Below are 16,102 nucleotides of genomic sequence, written 5' to 3'. Positions count from 1 at the left end.
TGCGATAGTGAAAGGATGATCACGTGCACATTACGGTAGGCCCAGTAATAATCTGTTCAAAGAATGGTAAAAGCGAAAGCGGCAACCGATGCATACAAAAAATCTGGAGATGAAAGCAGCAGGACTGTGTGTGCACGAGCACCGCTTCTTTCTAATCTATTTCAAAGAGAAACGATCGCACCAGTTGCGTTTTCAGGCATGGTTGTCTTGCGCAAGGAGGAGCTTTTAAGCACTCGCGCGCATCACATCAGCTGTGCCTTGCTCACAACATCAGTGAGTGAGGATCGCCTGTGTCTCACCGTGTGCCTGATCATCCTCTCGTTTGGTATTCACCTGCTTTCTTTTGCACGCACGAACAGTTATCAATCGTTCTGCTTCTCGATTCTAAGAGCACTTTTGCTCGCATATTGACAAAAGGTCTTAAACTCAAATTCTAATCTTTAGGAACTTTAGGAAAATGGCTATGGGGGTGTCTGTCTAACCCGCCAAAACTAAAATCTACTTGCATTTGGCAGCTGTTCATGTGTTTATACACATTTATAATAATTATCATATTGTTTATAATAATTATCCTATTGTTTATAATAATTATTATATATAATAATTATAATTATTACATAATTTAAAAAAATCCCTGGGGATATATTTTTAAAAACATCCATCAAACATGCTCTCAGTATAGACATTTTGTCCAGTAGTCATTAAAATAAAATACGTTTTATGGTGAGGGAAGCTTGACAGTGGCTTCATGTTGATGTTGAAAATAAAATAAAATTAAATAAATAAATAAATAAATAAATATAAAATGATGACAATCTTCCCCTTTTTTAAAGTAATGTCTAATAAAGCTATGATTTACCTTGCACCAGCTCCATGATGATGTAAATAGGCTGTTTTTGAGTGCAGACGCCAATAAGCTTTACTATGTTTGGATGGTCATACTGTTTCAGGATCCTGGCACAGAAACACAGAGATGTTCAGTGAAATGAGAATGTGTGTGACTGTATACACTGTAAAAATAGCCATAAATTAGCATTTTTCCATACTTTGTGATTCATCTTTTTATTTTTCCCAGTTTATTTATGCATTTGAGTTGCATTATGGGACCTTGAGCTTTCTTCCTACAACTTTTAACCTTGAAAACGTGGCTTTTACTAACATTATTATTAGTTTAAAGTGATATATTGTCTGAGTTGTTGATGTATGTTACGGTACAAAAACCTTGTAATAAGCTGCCAGTACATTTCTGTTATTTTACAGACTTATTCCTCTGTATATTATTTCCTATACATTATATTATTTCAGACTACTAAAATGTCAATAAAGGTCACTTTGTTAAACTGTAGAGTTGAATTTTCCTACATCAAGGGTCAACAGAGTAGAGATCAAGCTCCCATAATGCAATTCACAAAATACAGTGTACAGTTGCGTGTGTGTTTGTGTGTGTGTGTGTGTGTGTGTGTGTGTATAAACCTGGCCTCCATGAGGAACTTGTTCTTGTGTTCTGCAGGCAGGTTTTCTCTGCAGGCTTTCACAGCCACTGGAGTGTTGTCTGAGCGCAGGCGGCCGCTGAACACTTCACCAAAGTTACCCTGATAACGTTACACACCAAACAACATCATTAAACTGCTTTGGCCAGTTATTAGTAAAACACTGTATAAACTTCAGTCCTTTTATATAATTCTTACTCGACCAATGCTCTGTCCAAGAATAACATCATCATGCTCCAAGACCCACTTATCCTAAAAAACAGCCATAAAATGAATTCATCTCTGGAGGTGTTCAACATATTCAGCATAAGATCTAGCAGCCAAAACAACTAAAGCAAACGTCAAATATACAATTTTAAATTCCCTGTTAAATCAAAATTAAGTCTTGTTTAGATGCTAGTAATAATGTAGTATTCTAAAAAATTACTATTTTGTAGATGTTTGGATTGTGGATTTTTCAATAAATATAATGTAAAAAATATTACTACTTCTACAACCACAATTATAAAAAATATCATAATATAATATAATATAATATAATATGATAATAACACTATTTTTGGTTCGGGGTTTAAAAAAATTAAAAATAAGCTTATTATTATTATTATATTATTATTGTTATTATGTTATTAAAATAGTTTATTATTGTTATTAATTGTTAAATTAATAATTATAAGTACATTACTATGGTAAATATTAATAATAAGATATTTTATGTCTAAATATTAAAATAATTAATTATAATAATAATAAAGACGTTTGAATTGTGGATTTTTTAATAGTTTCAAATAATGTTTTAAAAAATATTACTACTTTTACAGCCACTCATTATAAAAAATATAATAACAACACCATTTTTGGTTTAAAGGTAACATTTTTTTTTTACATAAATAAAATAAAATAACAAAATAAAATTACTTATTTAAAATAAAATAAATAAATACATATAGAAATGTATTAATTAATTACTAAATAAGATTGTTATTATTATATTATTATTATTTAAAAACATTGTTTATTATTGTTATTGTTATTATTATTATTATTATTATTCATTTAACAAATATTAAGTAATTTACCATAGTAAATATTAATAATAATATATCTTATATATTATAAATAATAATAATAAAGTTGTTTGGATTGTGGATTTTTCAAGTTTCAAATAATGTTTGTAAACAATATAACTACTACAACCACACATTTTAAAAAATATATAATAATAACTTTTTCGGTTTAAGGGTTAAAAATAAAATTGACAAAATAAAACATTCATTTATTAAAAAAAAATAAATAAATACATAATTACTAAATAAGATTATATTATTATTATTATTATTATTATCAAGTAATTTATTATGGTTAATAATAATTATTATTTTATAGATTATGTAATAAAAAGTTTTTTGTATTGCTAGATTATAATTGCTGGAACTATAATTGATCAAACTATACATTTAACAGTTACACTATTACTACCATTACAAATACGTTTTTAATGTATTATTTGAAAATATTCATAAACATTATAAATTCAAATGTCTTTAAAAATCGAACTAGGGCCAATCATGATTAGTTTTTTCAATTATATGTACAGTAGATTGTGGAGTATAGTGATTAATGTGTTTTGAAGTGGACACCAGGGGGCGCTAACACCTCTTTGAACAGCTCAATGTGAGTGACATAAAAAAATGACTAAATATTTTGCACTTCTAATCTTGGCAATCATATATCAGCTACTCCTCAGTAATGAGTAATGTAGAGCTGTAGTCGATCAGAGACAAACCTTCGGGATGGGTTTCTTCAGCACAATCTCTGTCCTCTTTGTGACGGTTTGATGGGAATTAAAGAGGTAATTCACTAGCAGCGGGACAGAGGCGAATCCCTCACCGTCCAGACGATACATTCCCTAAAACACACACATGCATATAATGACTTAAAATAATAAAGAAAATTATCTGGAGCAGCACACAAACCAGCAGACTGAAAAAGGCTATTAGTTGACTTAAAGTGAGTAAACCTGTTGCATAAATACTGTTAGGTAAATTAACTGTGTTTAATTATGTTTAGTCAACTAAACAGTTCCAACCTACAACGGGTTTAAACTAACTTTATGTAAGATCAACTTGTTTCTTTTAATTCAATGGGTTTATTTTAAAGTGAATGGACTAATCGGTTTTTACACAGCAGACTGAAAATGATTTCGTCAGATATTTTTGTAATAGCAGTGCCACTTTGAAGTTTAAAGTCATAGTTTACCTCAAAATGAATATTTGCTATTATTATACTCACCTTTAGACCATGGAAGATGTATATTTTCTTTTATAAAATATAAATCAATCGCTACACATTATATCCCCCAAAATAAGCCAAAACAAAAGAACACTGAGGTCTTATGAAGCAAAACCAGTCGTTTGTGCAAGAAACTGAACATTAGTTACAACATTATTACATTACTGAAGTAAAAAAGCCACCTACATCTGATGTGACCTAAGTGTGAGTACATAAACAGCGGATGTTGAGTTTTGGGTGAACTATGACCAAGCACTGTTAAACAGGCCGATTCAGACACATTGACAGAAGTATTTCCAACCTTCTGTAATTACCTGAAATTATTTGTTTCATTCATTTTCATTTATTTGCTGCTCTGACACCATCTACATTGTAAAAGCGCTATAGAAATATGATGATTTGAATTGAATTTCAAAAGTCACTTTTATAAGGGGTTTAAACACAGCTGTGTGGCAACAGGGTGTGAATATAGCCAGCCTCTAATGGTAAAATGTTCTATTTTTTATCATTTCACTTCACAAAAAAAGTGTCTGCAGAAACACTTTGGGCCCTATCATACACCCAGCGCAATAAGGTGCAAGACATGTTTGGCGCAATTTAAATTTAAAAAAAAAAAACATCTAACAAACACCAAACATACTCTCAGTATAGAAATTGTCCAGTAGTTGTTAAAATTTCACATTAAAATAAAATATGGTTTATGGTGAGGGTATAGCTTGACAGTGGCTTAATGTTGGTGGTGAAAATAAAATTAAATAAATTTAAAAATTAATTATAAAATGATGACAATCTTCACCTTTTTTTAAAGTGATGTCCAATAAAGCTGTGATGTACCTTGCACTAGCTCCATGATGATCTAAATAGGCTGTTCTTAAATAGTGCAAGACATGTTTGGCGTGATTTGTTGCTATTTTCAGACTGGCACAACCCTCATTTTCACATTTTGTGCCATATTGTTTAAATAGCAAATCCATTTGCACCACTTTGTGGACTCATGGGTGTTCCGGTCTAAAAAGGAGGTGTGTTAAGGCGCATTGTTGGCGCATTGCTATTTTGAGAAACAGAAATAAACTGCGCTATTTGACCAACTGAAACTGGTCTAAAGTCCAGCGCAGAGTGCGTTAGTTATGTGCCTATGCGGGTCCAAACGCTTACACATTGCTTAATACCCAAAGGTTGAACATTCATTCATTCATTTTTTTTTTTTTGGGCTTAATCCCTTTATTAATCTGGGGTCGCCACAGTGGAATGAACTGCTAACTTATCCAGCATATGTTTTACGCAGCGAATGCCCTTCCAGCTCTCATTCACGCACATACACTACAGACAATTTAGCTTACCCAATTCACCTATACCACGTTTTTGGACTTGTGGGGGAAACCAGAGCACCCAGAGGAAACCCACGTGAACAGGGAGAACATGCAAACTCCACATAGAAATGTCAACTGACCCAGCCGAGGCTCGAACCAGCGACCTTCTTTGTGTGAGTCGATTGTGCTACCCATTGCGCCACTGTGCTGCCCACAGGATGTACAAAATTCACAAATATTTTACAAATGAGTAATTTACAAAAATTATTATTTTCTACATAAATATAAAAAACATTACCTCCATGCCTCATCTCGGGGGGGGGCTTTTTTCAGTTCATGACAATCTGCATTTGTATAATGTTATTATTATCATTAGTATTATTTATTATCTGCATGTTTATATTTGTTTTAATAAAAACCTGTCAGGTTTTGGAGCCGTATGCATCACCATATAGGGCGTAAGAATAGGACGTGTGTTTGGATATAACTCCGTTTTTTGACCACAGTTTGTTATTATTGTTCATTTATTGGTTTGCTGGAAATTACAGTAGAACTGAATTTAGAAATAGTTTTAAAACAAATATTTGTGCTTCAAAAAGGTAAATGTGTAGGCTAACGGATGTTCAGTGGAGTGAGTACAACACCGTTTCTCTACTCCATAAAAGTAAAGGAGTAAAGTAAAGAGTTCAAGTAAAGAGAAAGAAAAAAGGCTAAATGGAGGAGTCTCTTTCTTTCTCCTTGTGCAGATGGCCTGTTTAACTATTTTCTCGCTAGTGAATCGATCAGTTTTTACTCTTACAAAGTCCGCCATGTAAATAGCAAATGCACCATGGCGCGACACAACTGACTCTTAAAGGGAATGGGAGATGAGACTCTGATTGGTTTACTGCACGTTATGCTCAAAACACACCCATAACTCATTTAGAGAATAAGCACAACCCTGTTAGACCATGCACCGGGGCGCAGAGCGTATTTTCCATCCTTAAAATAGCAAAAGTGGATTCAGACACGCCCTTAATACTTTTGCACCCTGCACTTTAAACTTTGCACCTAGATCGTTAAAAATAAGAGCCCTTTGATTGACATTCTCCCTTTGTGCATGTCATCACAAAAAAAGCCCCACCCATTAGTGATGATCTTTCCCTCATTAGCCCTGAGTGAGAAGCAGCTGTCCGCCATTAGAGTTTTGAATCTGCCACTATGAGACATTCATAGCTCCACCCCCTTTTGAAAAGAGCACAATCTCAGTTGAATTTAAAGTGACAGTCACCAAAACGGCACCATTAGGATCAAAGCCTAAAGGGGCCGTTTCAAAGAGTTATAAAAAGTTACTTGTGTGGTATTTTGAGCTGAAATGCCACATACACACTCTAGAGACATCAGAGACTCACTTTACATCTTGTAAAAAGGGACATAATAGGGCCCCTTTAAGCCAAACATTCCACCACCCATGATAACACAGTGAACTCATTTGCAGTAATGTAAACTCACGTCTGTACTCTGAATGAGGAAGTGTCGGCACTGACCGCCCCAGTGCACAGAAAGCACATACTCTTGTTTGCCCTGACTTTCTCGAACCAGAAAGTCTCCATCATTTTTCAGAAGCTCCTGCACCTCCAGACGTGGGATGGCACCGTGATACCAGACCTGCTGCGTCAGGGGCTTCTCCACCTCAGGCACTGGTGTCACGGCTGGGGGAACCTGTTGAGGTGTATAAAACACACTACTCTACAGACACAAGTTGCACATACAGATATGAGCGCTGAGCAGGGAGGAGCTGAGAGAGAAAGACAGACGTGAAGCACTACTGACCGTGTATTTGGGCTTGAACAGGCTGCTCAGGTGATTCACGATTACATCAATGTTCAGGTGCTTGTGGTCTTTGTCACGCTCCTGCATGACCAATCATATAAGGATCAACTACATGATGGATAATGTAAGGGCGTGCAAATGTAATGCTGCATATATTAAAACCTCTTCTAATACCATAACTACATTAAATTGTTTTGTATTTACATGTATTTTCATTTACTCATGCATGTAGTTTTTCATAGATAACTTCATTTTAACGTCCGCAAGAACTGGAAGATACGACCATTTTTTTTTTCGTATTGTGAAGCAGTTCCTAGAAAAACTGAATATTAAATGAGGAAACAATGGGCATGGCTTGTTTTTTCTATTGCAAGCTGATTGGATAAGTAGGCGTTTCATACAGATAGATCAGGAAAAGTGTTACGGGAGAGTTATTACAACCTAACAGGCTCCTCTTCCTGTTTTTTGTCATAGCGCTGTCAAAACTGACAGTTGGAGGGGCGTGGTTGAGTATGTTAGCCACGCCCAATTCCTTAGACAGAGAACTGAAAACAAACAGGAAGTGCATTTTCAGACTTCAATGCAACTGCAGTGAAATCATATTTGAAGTAAATAAACAACTGATAAAACACTGGCAGTAATGAAATGGCCTACACAGAGTCCAGACTCGAACATTATAGAGGTAGCATGTGATAAACTAAAAATGTTCTGAATTTGTTTGTATTTTCTGTTTAGATTATAATAAAGACACTAAAAATTAACCAAACATAATACAACACTGTTCAAAAACAGACTTTTGCACAGTACTGTTTGTCAATATAGTTTATATATATTATAAATTATATATATATAATTATTTTATTAATTAATTCCCAACACCATGTTTCTGCACAAACAAATTGCTGCAACTAAACAAAGCTATGTGCACTAGTTTCAAGTTCCAAGCTTAAACACCGAAGCTAATACCCACGCACACTGGATTAACTATGGCTGAGGCTATTAACTAAAGGCCATTCACATGTCATGACTTTTGTGCGTGCAAGTACGTCATTTCTTTTCTTGCGCGGATATTGGGAGAGACATGCGCAACGTGCTCAAGCTTTCCAGGCACACCTAGTTGAAAAGAATGGTGCAAACGGACTGCGAGTCACGTGACAAGAACTGACCGTTTAGCTTCAAACTTTGTATGGAATATACACATTTCCACTCCAAAGAGAAGAAAAAATACATGAAACTATCAAACAAGTTCATAACACAGTTGATTAAAAGCGCCTTTCAGACTGAGGTTCAGCAGCCTTTAGCCACCTTTCTACTGCACATGACATTCAGACAGGACTGGCGGAATACGCCCCCTTGTGGCAATCGCACAGAACTTTATGTTTTGATGTAAGGAAAAACTCCTATTTCTCATCTCACATGCACAGATCTGCTTGGACAACACTAGAATACATCACATCTGGTCGACCAGTCACATACGATCTAGTTGCAGGAGCTCAAATATTTTAACGGATCCGTAGCTCAAATTGGATCCAAATTTTCCACATCATTTTCGCAACTCCATGCAGCTCCTGGACTACGCTCCTTCGGAATTGAATGAGTTCTGGTCTGTCGCTTGTCGTGTGCAGTTGAAAGGCAGCTTTAGACTACATTTGTTCTCTTTAAAAGGAAAAACCTTAGCTAATATGTAGCTTAGATTTAAATTAGACAAATACTATTGTTTATTTATTCTTAATTTTATTTATTTACTTTGTTTATTGTTCTGTCGTTTATATTTAGTGTAAAATTATTATGTAATGCCAAAAACGTTTTTCACTATAGAAATGAACTATAATTAGTTTTTATTATTATTTTTTGTGCTGTATTATTTGGTTATTGAGCAGCAATAAATAACTATTAAAATAAATGTTTTCATGTGATTTTCTAAACTAGTAGTGTTATGAAATTAATGAATGCATAATAATCGTCATAACCATGAAACCGTGATTATTTCTCAGACTACAATCTTACGACTAAAATCTATAATCTTTGCATCACTTATATAGTGTAGTATTATAAAAAAATATTTTTAGTTTTAGTTTTTAGTTAAATTCTCAGATTACCACTTATTGTGAGTGGCTAACATACTTAACCACGCCCTTACAACTGTCAGTTTTAAAGCGCTATGACAAAAATCAGGAGGAGTCTTTTAGGTTTTAATAACTTTCCCGAAACACTTTCCCCGATCTTTCTGAATGGAATGCCTTTACTATATCCAATCAGCTTGCAATATAAAAAAACAAACCACGTCCACTTTTTTCTAATTTAATATTCCGTTTCTCTAGGAACTGCGTCAAAAAAAGGTTGCATCTTCTGGTTCATGCGAATTTTAAAATTGGTATAAAATTTACTAGAACTCTTAAGCTGCTTTGACACAATCTACATTGTAAAAGCACTATAGACATAGACATGAATTGAGATGAATATTGTGTATGCTTTTGAAATGTTAGTGATTATACCACAACAATAAAATCTGATCTATATATATATATATATATATATATATATATATATATATATACTCTGTAATTTTAAATTTCACATACACTACATAAAAACTGAAATCAGTCTTTGTCTAGTTGTGAGTGTTTGAGGGAAAAGCCATATTTAGAAAGGTCAAAGATCATGTGAGTGAGCCCTGGTAGTTCAGAGTCAGCATGGTTGTGCAATTCTCATATTTCAAAATCAACTTTACAACACGTTACAACAAGCATGACTGTCATTTACAGTAGACCTTCTGCATTTTACAGTTTTTGATGAAGCTACTAGATTGTTTACAGGGGCCTTTTTATGCTTTCATTTTATTTTCAACCAAGTAGATGTTTTATAAAGTTCCAAGTTATGTGCAATAATTAGATTGTCAGAATTTTTTTATATGTATCTTATTATTGTTACATGGAATGTTTTTGCTCCTGTTACTGTCTGTTTTTTTGTAAAAGTTCCTCTGAAATAATTACAGTTTAAAAATCATCTCATAAAAAAATCTTGTGTTGATATATACTCTTTATATATAAATAAATAAATATTTGAACATCGACATAATTCTGACATTTTTGGCTCTATACACCAACACAATTAATTTGAAATGAAAAGAAGATGTGCTTTAACTGCAGACTGTCAGCTTTAATTTGAGGGTATTTACATCCAAATCAGGTGAACGCTGTAGGAATTACAATAGTCTGCATATGTGCCTCCCACTTGTTAAAGATCCAAAAGTAATTGGACAGAATTAATAATCATAAATCAAACTTTCACTTTTAATACTTGGTTGCAAATCCTTTGCAGTCAATTACAGCCTGAAGTCTGGAACGCATAGACATCACCAGACGCTGGGTTTCATTCCTTGTGGTGCTCTGCCAGGCCTCTATAGCAACTGTCTTCAGTTCCTGCTGGTTCTTGGTGCATTTTCCCTTCAGTTTTGTCTTCAACAAGTGAAATGCAAGCTCAATCAAATTTAGGTCAGGTGATTGACTTGGCCATTGCATAACATTCCACTTCTTTTCCTTCAAAAGTTCTTTGGTTGTTTTTGCAGTATGCTTTGGGTCATTCTCCATCTGCACTGTGAAGCATCGTGCAATGAGTTCTGAAGTATTTGGCTTAATATAAGCAGATAATATTGCCTGAAACACTTCAGAATTCATCCTGTTTCTTTTGTCAGCAGTCACATCATCAATAAATACAAGACAACCAGTTTCATTGACAGCCATACATGCCCACGTGATGTCACTACTATCACCATGCTTCACCTCTTAGGATCATAAGCAGTTTCTTTCTTTCTCCATACTCTTCTTCTCCCATCACAAGTTCATCTTGATCTCATCTGTCCATAGGATGTTGTTCCAGCACTGTAAAGGCTTTTTTAGAACTCTAATCTGACCTTCCTGTTTTTGAGGCTCACCAATGGTTTACATCTTGTGGTGATCCCTCTGTATTCACTCTGGAGTAGTCTTCTCTTGATTGTTGACTCTGACACACATACACCTACCTCCTGGAGAGTGTTCTTGATCTGGTCAACTATTGTGAAGGCTGTTTTCTTTACCAGGGAAAGAATTCTTCGGTCGTCCACCACAGTTGTTTTTGTGGTCTTCCAGGTCTTTTGGTGTCGCTGAGCTCACTGGTGCGTTCTTTCTTTTAAAGAATGTTCCAAACCGTTGTTTTGGACACGCCTAATGTTTTTGCTATCTCTCTGGTGGGTTTGTTTTGTTTTTTCAGCCTAACAATGGCTTGCTTGACTGTTAGTGACAGCTCTTTGGATCTCATCTTAAAAGTTGACAGTAACAGATTCCAAATGAAAATAGCACACTTAAAATTAACTCTTGACCTTTTATCTGCTAATTGGAATTGGAATAAGGAGGGAATTACACACAACTGGCTATGGAACAGCTTAGAAGCCAATTGTCCAATTATTTTTGGACCCTTAACAAGTGGGAGGCACATATGAAAACGGTTGTAATTCCTACAATATTCACCTGATTTGGATGTAAATACCCTCAAATTAAAGCTGACAGTCTGCAGTTAAAGCACATCTTGTTCGTTTCATTTCAAATCGATTGTGTTGGTGTAAAGAGCCAAAAATAATAAAATTGTGTCGATGTCCAAATATTTATTTTACAAAATTGCAGATTACTTAATATATTGACATGTACTGTAACAACAAACCTCTAATGATCTAATTTTTCTGTCAATTTGCAAGCATTTTTACACACAAGTCGAATGTAGCTGCATAAATTTCACTTATTATTGCAGAATGGTAAATCCTAAGTTTAAAACCTTTCCAAATCAATTCAAGTACAACTGAAGAAAGCAAAGTGAATGTAGGATGTTTGACAGACTGAACAAGATGCAAGTGAACTAACTGAGTTGCTAGAGGTCAGAGATATCCGATCGTCATCCAGGCCTAAAGTAGGAAGCTCTTTAGTGCCCAGACACTGAAGTTTATCTGCCAGAAGCCTCCGCTGGGCCTCCAGACGAGCTCGAACCACCATAGACAGAACCACCTGCTGCCTGCTGTCCTCCAGAGCGTTACGCTTGCTGAACTGATACACCCTGAAAAACAAAAGATCACATCCAAAGTTCAGCAAAACCAACATCATGCAATTCTGAGTGTGCTTCATGCAGGTGAGTGGGCTTGACAAACCACTTGTAGGTGACACTCGTTTCTTCTTTATATGCACCAGACACCTTCTTACAAGCATCTCATACTTCTTGAAAATATCATGCAATTCTGAGTGTGCTTCAGGCAGGTTAGTGGGCTTGACAAACTACCTGTAGGCAGGGGCGTGGCCAGCATTTTAAAAGTTGGGGGACAGCTGTATGAGATCCAAAAGTTTAACTTCATATAATTATTAATCACCTGTTCCTAAATGGTCTGTCTCTAAAAGTGAGGGGGACGTATCCCCCACGTCCCCCCAGTTGCTACGCCCCTGCCTGTAGGTAACACACGTTTCCTCTTCATATGCACCAGGCACTTTCAATACACTTCTCATAAGCACTCCATACTACTTAAAACACTTTGCAATTCTGGATGTGCTTCTGGCAGGTGAGTGGGCTTGACAAACCACATGTAGGTGACACTTCTTTCTTCATATGCACCAGACACCTTTTTATAAGCGGCTCATACTTCTTGAAAACATCATGCAATTCAGGCAGGTGAGTGGGCTTGACAAACCACCTGTAGGTGACACTCGTTTCCTCTCCATAGGCACCAGACACCTTCAAGACACTTCTAATAAGCACTCCATACAACTTGAAAACATTGTGCAATTCTGAGTGTGCTTCCGTTAGTCAAATGGGTTTGACAAACCACATGTAGGAAACACTTTCTCCTTTCTGAAAGCTTGCTCGGAGAAAAAAAAAAAATGAAACTAACTCAGATTTGTCACAGCATCTATACGCATGGCTTGTTGTACAGATCAGCAAACCACTGACCTTAACTCTTTCTTTAACCCAATTGTTTTAAAAGCAAACATATGAGAAAAGTGCACTGCGACTTGATAACCACAGATTGACTATGCAAATATGACTCATTTCATGCAGTTTAGAAGCACCTCTTTCTTGCAGTCATCATAAACTTCATCCTTCACCGTGAACTTTGTACCTTTGCAGACTTTTTACACTGACAAACAGCCATTTTACACCCTACATGGTGTAAAAAGGTTATAACAACATAGTAGGGGCACTGTAAAACTTTATTTGGTAATTATACTGCTGAGGAGTTTAGTTTTGAGTGCAGAGACCTTGCAGGCTCACCTTTGGCCTATGTTTGCAGATCCCTCCTCATTCTGCAGATCCAACTCCAGCTGGTTTACAGTGGCCTGCTGGGAACTCAGAGTACTGGCCAGACCCAAGAGCTCCTCCTCCACAGCCGTGAGCCTTAAATGGTCACAAAACACATTTTTTTTGAGATGTTGACAGTGGTGGAAAGAGTACTGAAAAATCATACTTAAGTAAAAGTACCATTACTTGCCTAAAAATGTAATGCAAGCAGAGTAAAAGTATCTGTTGTAAATATTACTCAAAGTACAGTATGAGTAAAAAGTAGCGTTTTTTTAAAAAGTATTATGCATTTACATCTAATTTGTGGATGTGTGTAAACGTAACATTCTGTAGTGCATTTAGTTATTGCCCAGCAGACACACAACGTCATAATTAGCTAATATTAGGTTAGATTAAGGTTGTGATGTCAGGTGACCAAAATTCAATGTCTAGCCAACGTTTAAGGACAATGTTATTTTGATGTCCATAAATGATGTCAAATGACGTTGATATTTGGTTGATTTAGGTTGTGTTAGAAAGTCACTGAAGTCCAACATTGAGTCAACATCTTAAACCAACGTCATATTGACGTCAAATACTGACATTAATTCATCAGGTATGGTAACCAATATCCAATATCTGATACACGTCATAGTGGTAACGTTCACACAACGTCAAGCTGTAACATTGTAACATATTTGGTTGATTTTAGGTTGGTCATTGGTAGGCCCACGCGGAATCTGCGCGCACAGAATTCCGCAGATTTTCCGCAGAATTCAAAGATTTTTTTGCCCATCATTGATTCTGTTTATTTACTAGTGTAAATGTGTGTAAATCAAAATTTATTCAGTTTTTTAATTAATTACAATACTATTATTGACTAATATGAAAATATTCATCTCATTTATGTATAATGCAGTTTATAAAGTAATATTTTCTATCTTTTAGTAGATATATGAGAGACTTGCTTTGTTTACCAAATAAAGTGAATTGGATTTGCATTTTAAACATTAAATAAAAGTTAAAAAGGTATTATTTTTTATTACACATATTAAGATTTTAGTTATGATACTCCCAAAATCATTCGGCAGAAATCCGCAGATTCTTACCAAAATTCTCAGCAGAAATTGCCAAAAACGTCCGCAGATTCCGTCTGGCCCTAGTCATTGGACATTAACGTTGGCCTGACGTTGAGTTCTGATGTCAACCTGATTTTCATTTCCAAACAAAATGCAACATCCCCACGACACTGGGGGACAATGTCAATCTGACATCATGTTGAGGTCTTGTGGCTGCTGGTTGTTTAAGGCCATTTCGGTCATCATGTAGTAAACATCCGTCATCTTCTCATCAGTGACATGCATCTATACAGTCTCTGGGTCAATGTGTGTCAAGATTTTAAACATCTTCTTATACACTTTTAAAGCTTCCAAACAGTTTGCTGCAATTCTAAAGCGCCCATGTCTTGAGGTAGTTCATTATCATGCGATTTACCTTCTATGTGTGATTTGATTGGACAGGAATCACAGGACTGATTTTTCTAATCCCCATAGAGAGGAAATAATAAAGTAGTGACTGCAGGTTGAAGGAAAGTAGTGGAGTAAAAGTACCAATACAGCACTAAAAATGTACTCAAGGGAAAGTAAAAGTAAACATTTTTAAAACTGCTTAATAAATTACAATTCCTGAGAAAAAAAACAACTCAATTACAGTAATCTGAGAATTTGTAATTTGTTACTTTACACCACTGGATGTTGACAGTCATATATGTGTCCCACGTTGCCAAAAACACTATTAGCACACATATATTTGACAAAAAAGTGAAATTTGGTTGTTTTTTGCAGTATTTCGTTGTTCCGATTTGAAATTTTGAAGCTACGTCACAGCCATGAGATCCTTCTGTAAATTCCAGCATGTAGACTGGATGTACAACGTGACGTCTTTGAGTTTTCAGCATTAATTCATGAGAAACTTGGTTCGGATCAATCAGCGCACTCTATTGTGTATGAGGTGCAACTTCATTAATATGCATGGTACTGTAGCTTCGAAGACTGTTTTTACCTGTTACAGTGTTCAGATGGCAGAGAGATGCCATGTTGTGTTGCAAACTATAATTAAAACAAGTGTAAGAAGAAGATTTGTTCGGAAACATAAGTCATCAGTAGACATGTTCGGAGACATGCATTTATAAATGTGCTGCAATAAAGGTTTTGTTTCCATTTCCCTGTGATGATAGCACAGCTTCATTAAGGTGCTTTAGATTTAGACTTTGCACCTAGATCGTTAAAATGCTTGAGGGCCCACATTTGTGCATTACAGTGGTCTGCTAACAAGCAACAACAATATGTTTGTAAGAAACATTTTTTACCCGAGAGCGGTTCAGATCAGGAAATGGTGAAATTTTGGTGAAAAATGGTGAAAAATTATTTCGCATTACTTTTGCCCACTTTGAGAAATTTTGTGTTTGTGTTCATTTTTATTTCGATTGATTTGTCAGTTACTTCTTGGCTCAGCTCTTTCCCGTCATATTAAGCTATACCTCCTTAAGTTCACTCTTTTCTCGGAGTAAGGTGGATAGGGAAGATGTCGTACAACTTCCATTTTGCAAACATGTAGAAAATGTATTGCTAAAGACATCAGGTAAGAGGTGAACGTCATCTTTGGCGAATATGGCGCTCGGCACTGAAGACCTTTTCTTTTCTTTTATCAGTTTCTAGCGAGGTATTAATGAGTTAGAATGGTTTTGTTATATTTCTTTCTTTTGTTTGGCTTCACTATCGTTCCCTTACTCGAGTTTAACTAATTTTTGTTTGACACTTTGCTTGAATTTTCTACTTTATTATATTATGTTTATTATTGTAAATATTTCTCTTTTATGTATATTTGGGCATTATTCTGGTTTCACTT

At 35.3% G+C, this 16,102-nt stretch overlaps 1 protein-coding gene across 4 annotated transcripts in view; it reads right to left on the bottom strand.

Moving 5' to 3' along the window:
- fes (FES proto-oncogene, tyrosine kinase) overlaps positions 1-16,102 on the bottom strand; it is a 58,045-nt gene that overhangs the window by 8,593 nt on the left and 33,350 nt on the right. For 3 of the 4 annotated variants that reach the window (XM_056461052.1, XM_056461053.1, XM_056461051.1), the window contains 8 exons: positions 13,190-13,312; positions 11,797-11,986; positions 6,905-6,985; positions 6,584-6,820; positions 3,277-3,399; positions 1,689-1,742; positions 1,474-1,592; positions 860-954 (listed from right to left, as the gene is read on the bottom strand). In XM_056461052.1, coding sequence (XP_056317027.1) covers positions 860-954; positions 1,474-1,592; positions 1,689-1,742; positions 3,277-3,399; positions 6,584-6,820; positions 6,905-6,985; positions 11,797-11,986; positions 13,190-13,312 — 1,022 coding nt within the window. The remainder of the gene's footprint in view (positions 1-859; positions 955-1,473; positions 1,593-1,688; positions 1,743-3,276; positions 3,400-6,583; positions 6,821-6,904; positions 6,986-11,796; positions 11,987-13,189; positions 13,313-16,102) is intronic. The other variant, XM_056461054.1, reaches the window with a different exon arrangement.

Source organism: Danio aesculapii, chromosome 7, assembly GCF_903798145.1.
Source record: "Danio aesculapii chromosome 7, fDanAes4.1, whole genome shotgun sequence".
NCBI lineage: Eukaryota > Metazoa > Chordata > Actinopteri > Cypriniformes > Danionidae > Danio > Danio aesculapii.
The sequence above is the reverse complement of the archived record's forward strand: the minus strand, read 5'-3'. Positions and strand labels throughout refer to the sequence as shown.